Source organism: Lepidochelys kempii, chromosome 2, assembly GCF_965140285.1.
Source record: "Lepidochelys kempii isolate rLepKem1 chromosome 2, rLepKem1.hap1, whole genome shotgun sequence".
In the NCBI taxonomy this organism is placed as follows: Eukaryota; Metazoa; Chordata; order Testudines; family Cheloniidae; genus Lepidochelys; species Lepidochelys kempii.
Window position 1 is genome coordinate 102,237,852 of NC_136381.1, and position 7,849 is coordinate 102,245,700.

The following is a 7,849-nucleotide window of genomic DNA, read 5'->3' on the forward strand; positions in this document are numbered from 1 at the left end:
AGCAATTAATATTGTTAATAACAAGTAGAGTGCAATTGCAACCCCAGGGTTGAATCCCTTCTCCCACTGCGGGAGTGTTTGCTGAGATTTTTCTCCTACATCGAGGCGCTCTTGGTGCTCTGTATCAAACTCACTATACCCTCCCCACCAGCATGTGTGTGGACATGTAGAAAAGCCGGTCACTCCTATGAAGCCTTGCCTCAGGATGTGGTGCAGTGGGAATTGTCTGTCTGGCTTTCAGCCTAAGGGCCCCCTCTCTGTTAGGGAAAGTGACACATATTTCAGTTGTGGGAATTGTGTCTTATGACCATCAGCCATAAACCCTGTCTTTGCCAGAGAAAGGGGCTTATAGTCTGAAAGATGTGAAAGAATCTCTTTCTCTCTGTCTCTTTTCCCTGCCCCTTTACAAGCTGGCTCTATATTAAAGTGTAAAGGAACACTTGAGGCAGCCTCTGAGCAGATTAGAGGCATCATAGGACTGGAAGGGACCTTGAGGGGCGATCTAGTACAGTCCCCTCCACTCATGGCAGGACTAAGAGCTTGTCTACACCTACCGGGGTATCAACACGCAGCAATCGATGCATCAGCGGTTGATTTAGCGGTCTAGTGAAGACCCCGCTAAATTGATCGCAGACCACTCTCCTGTCGACTTTTGTACTTCACCGGATCGAGAAGAGTAAGGGGAGTCATTGCATAGTGTGGACCCTGTGGTAAGTAGATCTAAGCTACGTCGACTTGAGTTACACTATTCACGTAACTCAAATTGCATAGCTTAGATTGACTTTTCCCTGTAGTGTAGACAAGGCCTAAGTATTATCTAGACCGTTTCTGACAGGTGTTTGACTAATCTGCTCTTAAAAATCTCCAGTGATGGAGATTCCACAACCTCCCTAGGCAATCTATTTCAGTGCTTAACTACCCTGACAGTTAGGAAGCCTAAACCTCCCTTGCTGCAATTTAAGCCCATTGCTTCTTGTCCTATCCTCAGAGGTTAAGAAAAACAATTTTTCTCCTTCCTCCTTGTAACAACCTTTTACGTACTTGAAAACTGTTATCATGTCCCCCCTCAGTCTTCTCTTTTCCAGACTAAACAAACCCAATTTTTTAAGTCTTCCCTCATGGGTCATGTTTTCTAGACCTTTAATCCTTTTTGTTGCTCTTCTCTGGACTCTCTCCAATTTTTCCACATCCTTCCTGAAATGTGGTCCCCAGAACTGGACACAATACTCCAGTCGAGGCCTAATCAGTGCAGAAGTAGAGCGGAAGAATTACTTCTCATGTTTTGCTTACAACACTCCTGCTAATACATCCCAGAATGATGTTCGCTTTTTTTGCAACAGCCTTACGCTGTTGACTCTTCTTTAGCTTGTGATCCACTGTGACTCCCAGATCCCTTTCCGCAATACTCCTTCCTAGGCAGTCATTTCCCATTTTGTATGTGTGCAGCTCATTGTTCCTTACTAAATGGAGTACTTTGCATTTGTCCTTATTGAATTTCATCCTGTTTACTTCAGACCATTTCTCTAGTTTGTCCAGATCATTTTGAATTTTAATCCTATTCTCCAAAGCACTTGTGTCAGGGTTCCTTCCCCACTCTGAACTCTGGGGTACAGATGTGGGGACCCGCATGAAAGATCCCCTAAGCTTATTCTTACCAGCTTAGGTTAAAACTTCCCCAAGGCACAGATTCCTTTTTTGCCTTGGGATCGCTGCCACACCAAGTGATTTAACAAACAATCAGGGAAGGGACCACTTGGAGTCCTGTTCCCCAAAAATATTTCCCCAAGCCTACACCCCCTTTCCTGAGGAAGGCTTGAGCATATATCCTAACCAATTGGTTACAAAATGATCAAAAACCCAAACCACGCGGTCTTGGAACAATGGAAAAAATCAGTCAGGTTCTTAAAGGAAGGATTTTATTTAAAGAAAAAGTAAAAGAATCACCTCTGTAAAATCAGGATGGTAAATACTTTACAGGGTAATCAGATTCAAAACACAGAGGATTCCCCTCTAGGCAAAACTTGAAAGTTACAAAAAAACCAGGATAAACTTCCCTCTAGCAAAGGGAAAATTCACAAATTGAGAAAACAAAGATAAACTAATATGCCTTGCCTGGCTGTACTTGAAATTTCTGTAATATGAGAGACTGGTTCAGAATGGTTTGGAGAACATGGATTGATATCTGGTCCCTCCTAGTCCCAAGAGCAAACGAACACAGAAACAAAGAACCCAAAACAAAGCCTCTCCCCTCACCCAGATTTGAAAGTATCTTTTGTCCCCGTTGGTTCCTTTGGTCAGGTGCCAACCAGGATATTTGAGCTGCTTAACCCCTTACAGGTAAGGAGGAATTTTAGGCTACCCTTATGGTTATGACAACTTGCAACCCCTCCCAGCTTGGTATCTTCCACAGACTTTTCATAAGTGTACTCTCTATGCCATTATCTAAATCATTGATGAAGATATTGAACAGAACCAGACCCAGAACTGATCCCTGTGGGACCCCACTTTCCTTCCAGCATGACTGTGAACCACTGATAACTACTCTGGGAACAGTTTTCCAATCAGTTTTACACCCACCTTATAGTAGCTCCATCTAGGTTGCATTTTCCTAGTTTGTTTATGAGAAGGTCATGCGAGACAGTATCAGAAGCTTTACTAAAGTCAAGAAATACCACGTCTGCCGCCTCCTCCCTATCCACAATTCTTGTTACCCTGTCAAAGAAAGCTATTGGGTTGGTTTGACACAATTTTTTCTTGACAAATCCATGCTGACTGTGAGATGTGACATTCCACTCCCCACAAAGCTGCACCATCATGGGATTACAGTGGTTAAGTGAGAAATCCCTTTCTGTGTTCAAAATTATCCTGATTTACTGAATAAAGACCTGAGAGGAGCTAGGTTGCTCCTATAATACTTGGATGCTAGCTATCCTGGGGGAGCAGGCAGGCAACCTTTCATGTTCCTGGGGACATCTAGCAAGCTGCTTCTACAATTGAGTTGAGGTATTTGTATCAGTATCCCTCCTCAGCTGAGTAGTCCTCCAAGCCAGGATCAGTAGCATGCTATCTCCCCCATGTAAACAGCCTGGGGAAGTACCACATGCACCACCACGTGCAAGACCGGACAAGAGGATAGTGGCTTGCAACAAAGTATCTTTCAAACGTTATTAAATAGAAGGTTTTCCTTAGCCACCTCCTTTGAGATCATCTTGGGATCCAAATGAAGATGTCTGATCAAAACTAAATTTTAAACTAAATGTTATATAACAAAGACATGTAATATGTTTTGGAAACCTAAGGCTGGTGCAGCAATAGCTTTTCCAGTGAAAGACAGGCACTCCTTCAGAAGGGAGCTTTTTTCCAAAGGACTATAAGAGAGAGGACATACAGTGCTGCAATTTCAAAGCCTCACCTATAGCCATTCAGACCAGAGGTTTTTCATATACTTAATAAGGAAAATCTAGTTGATGGTAAGCAGGTGGTTCATTTAGAAGTATAATCCTTGCCTGGAGTTGAACATCTCATGTGCTGACCTTGTCAGACCTTTGATGTGATCTGTGATGAGCAATGGCTTATGACTCGGCAGCTACAAAGGCAATATTATACCCATGAATAGCAATCAGTCATCTTTAAACAAATATCTTGTGCATCCAGATTTAGAGGTGAGTTGCTTCTCTGAGAACATTAGAGAAAATTAGCAGCTGAAATAGCAGGGTGGCCTCCATAGTTTAAGTACAAATAACATGCAGAAAGTCAATCTAATGTTCATTCTGGACCATTGCATATTCACTGTGTGAGAAAGTTTTGTACAGTGGGGAGCATATCTAGAAGGCAAATTTCCAAAATTTCAGAGTACACGTCCTGTTAACTTCAGCAGCTCTTTCAGTGGTGTCTCTGAACAACCTCCCCTTTCTCCCCCCCCCAAAACAAAACAAAACCCCGCAAACCTCACTCCCACAGACATGGCCATATGGGATCAGACCAGTGGTCCATTGAGTCCAATATCCTGACAGTAGCATTGGCCAGTATCAGCTGTTCCAGAAGAATGTGAAAGAAACTACATAGCAGGGAATTATAATAATAATCACAAAGTTCTAGTGATCTCAGCCACCTTATTGTTTCTCCAGAATGGTCAATAGGAGCCCTACAACCAAGCACAATAGAAATGTGGGTACCAGCTCTAGTGGTATTCTGTATGTAGCACATCAGACTCTCCCTTTGAGTATCAGATGCCAAGATTAATCAGTGAGAGCCTCTGACCTGCTCTCATTACCTCTAATAGGTAGTTTTTGGAATTGGTTCCTGTCTCTACAAGAACCACACTGTGGTTGTCAAAAGTATAAAATTACTCTTGTAGCTTCAGGAAATTTTCTATTCAAGTAGGTTCCTTTTTCCACTATTCCTGGAAAATAGTTCTTCCATCATTTTGTTCTAACCATTAGTACTCCTTTGGAAGAGTATGACATAAATGGGCTTTCATGGAACTTAAAAGATATATTTCAAACATATTGAGTTCACATGCCAGGTGTCTCTTTCAGTCCAAAATGCTAAGGCCTTAGGGCCTCAGAATTGCTGCAGGCAAGTGGTTAAAATCATGCACCAGCTAATACGCTAAGCAACTGGCAGAACTTATTCACAGGTCATGAGCCTAGTCTGAGGATGATTTTACAAGTAAGTGTTTCCATTTCTTTGTTTCCTTTGGTAGGAAGGTACTGCTGAGTTGTTTCCCACATACTGCCTCGTCATTCCTGCCTGTTGTTCTGCTATATCAATTAAAACACTGCTTGTTCTGCCCCACACTTTTGTGATTCACTGATCGCTACTTCTGTTAGTAATGAATGAGGAGAGAAGTTGAGCAACAGAATATGTAATTTACCTGATAAACTAAATTTACCTGATAAATGTCTTTCTGTTGCGTAGCTTTTCTCCTCATTCAGTCCACTTGGATAGTCTAGTAAATGACCAGGCTAAAAATGGAAATCTTTTTCTAAAGGAAAATGTAGACATATTCTCTTAAGGTTAATTAATGCATTATATCAGGTTGTCTTGATGCTAATAATTGGTTGCTACAGTGTTTCTTCAGCTTTGGAAGAATTTTTCTGGTGGCCTAAGATGAAGGGCAGGGCGTAGTCCTTGAGCCTCCAGCAAAAACACTGGACTGCCTCTTAATTTCTATAGCTGGAGGTCAGGGTGGATTGATTTAAATAATTTAAATCAGCAAGCAGGAGATCTTGATTTAAATAATTCATTTTTGTTTTGCTTTGTATTTTTTAGTAATTTTCCTAAATTTTACTAAATTTTACTAAAATTACTAAAAATTACTAGATTTTTTAGTAATTTTCCTAAAGAGAGATCATTCACCTCTTGGCACACAGGACAGGGGTCACATTTGGTATTTTATTGCAAATCTAGCAGAAATGATTTTTAATGGCACACCTTTCAAGTCTGAGAGTAATTCAGTTTTCTAGAAATTAATAAAATGGCCTAATTTATATTACCTTTCTGAGGTAGGGCAAAAAGTATCAAACTTGTAAGCTTCTTTATAACTTGGTATTCTAAAACACAAATTTGTCAAACTTAACAAAATCATGAATATAAAGTAGAAATGTTAATGCTTTCTTCAAGGATTATAAGTGTATTCTGTCCCATGTAGTTTTGTTACCTGAAAAGTTACCATGTAAATTTTTCTGTTGTGCAGGGGAACGTCCATTTCAGTGTACACTGTGTGATAAAGCTTTTAACCAGAAGAGTGCCCTTCAGGTGCACATGAAAAAGCACACAGGAGAGAGGCCTTACAAATGTGATTACTGTGCAATGGGCTTTACACAGAAAAGCAATATGAAACTCCATATGAAACGAGCTCATGGTTATGCTGGTAGGTAACGTGATATGTAGTAATGTTAAGCACACATTTTTTGAAGCAGAGATCAGTGAGTGGCTTCAGTATCCCCTTTCCTCTGTACTGTAGGTGGGGACGATCTAAAACATAGAATGTAGATGATACACAGTTCTAGTGAAATGGTCCATTCCCTTTGATTTTTTTTTTCCATTTCAAGGGGATGTTCTGATTTATGAACCAAAATAATTTGTGCATATTCCTCATTCCTTGTTTTTGTTGTATTTGCAATAGTCTTATGTTATCTGTATTGGTCATTCCTTTCTTTCTCTGTTGTATTACAATAGGTACTATACAAGAATCTGCCAGTCAACAAGAAGGGGAAGATATTAATCGTGCTTTGAATTTAGAAGAAGTTGTTCAAGAATCTTCAAATGAATGGCAGAGTATAAGCAATGTTTTTCGATGACACCTTAGTTGAAAGCTTTGCTTTCAGGACTTGAATTTCTCAACATATGTTTTGAAAAAAGTAAAGCATATGGATTTTACAGTTGATGCTTCAAGCATTGAAAATATTAACAATAGAATAATATATTATAGTTTTTTTAATTATTTACAAAAAGTACTTTAAAAGAATCATTGTTTTTGGAAGCTTGTGGGAAAATATTGAAAAAACATCAATTAATCTGTGTTAAGTTGTCTACAAATCAGTGAACTCAGGTAATACTACGTGCAGTTTCATCTTCTAATCCACAGCCAGTATATCTAGTTGAACAATTAACTGGAACGTCATATCAGGAAAAAGTGATTCCCTTGCATTAGTAAAGAAGATGAAAAGTAACTTCATGGGAAAACCATGAAAATTGTCATTTGCTTTTTTATTTTATTTTTTTAATGTATAGCAAAAACATTTGAGGTTAGAAAGAAAAGTGTTACAATAGAGATGCATGCAGTACAGAATTGATTTTTACAATGCAAAGTAAAATGTTAAACTTCTGTTCTTAGTTTCTTTTGGTGCATTTGAGGAATTTTGGAAAGTGAATTGCCCTTGCATTAAATGGTATTTATGTAGCTAATCTCTTGAGAGGTGACCAGGCTATTTCCATTTCAGTTGTAGAGACAGTTATTAGTTTTTTTTCCATCAAAATGTCTGAGGCTTCAAACTCAGCAATAAATATTCAAAGAAAATCCAAACTAAAAGAGATTAAACTGGTTGAACACCCCTGTTTTTAGGTTAGCCATAAGGATCAACAGGCAGATACTTGAGTATTTGTGGAAAGCACAAGCCATATACTAAAGTTGGGAGGTTACCTAAAATAGTACATTTTAATAGTAGACTGGAAGTAAGCTGCAGTACAGGTCACCTCAGTTAATGTAAAAGTAATCTGTACTGTAGACATTTATAGTTCCAAATCTGTAAAAGCATCATTATTTTCTTTTGCATCAACTCTGAAAGCATTTTACTGTGGTGTTTTTTTGTTTGTTTTTTAATTATTTTTTCAGTAAAACTACCTAGTTAACTTAAGGTACATCTACAGCTACGGCAGTGTGTAGAGTACAGGGGTATAAATAGCAGTGTAGATGGTGAGGCAGGGCTTAGGTGGGTAGAGTAGAGTGCCCACATATCTCAGCCCTCAGGGTATATATCCAACACACTTCTCTGCATTTCCAAGCAGGGCCTCCCATGTCTATGCTGCTAATTTCTGCAGTGTAGTGTCCCGCTGCCTCTCTACTGCCAGAGCCTTTTCGTTACTGCCTGCACACAGCAGTATGTAGCTACTCACTTTAGTGACATGGCATGCCACCTGCCTTTTGCCATGGCATGTAGCTACAGGTGTAGTGCCTTTACTCTACTTGCCGCTGTAAGTGTAGACATAGCCTTAGTACTGCTCTAAAAGGTGCCACTTTTAAGTGTATTCATAACAAAGAAACACTGGAGTAAAACTTAAGTCATGTTTTAGACATTCCAAAGACAGAAAGCTCTTTGCTTACTTTTACTTTTTGTTCCTTTGA

The 7,849-nt window shown here is 39.5% G+C and overlaps 1 protein-coding gene across 14 annotated transcripts in view; it reads left to right on the forward strand.

Annotated features, from left to right (window-relative positions):
- The window catches only part of ZNF236 (zinc finger protein 236), a 232,111-nt gene that overhangs the window by 171,983 nt on the left and 52,279 nt on the right, over positions 1-7,849 (forward strand). For 12 of the 14 annotated variants that reach the window (XR_012157275.2, XR_012157274.2, XR_012157278.2 and 9 more), the window contains 2 exons: positions 5,699-5,875; positions 6,184-6,556. Coding sequence is in view for 1 of the 14 variants with exons in the window: in XM_073331780.2 (XP_073187881.1) it covers positions 5,699-5,875; positions 6,184-6,305 (299 nt within the window). In the remaining 13 variants the exon portion in view is untranslated. Of the gene's footprint in view, positions 1-5,698; positions 5,876-6,183; positions 7,720-7,849 lie in introns of those variants that run through there. The other 2 variants (XM_073331780.2, XR_012157286.2) reach the window with 2 other exon arrangements.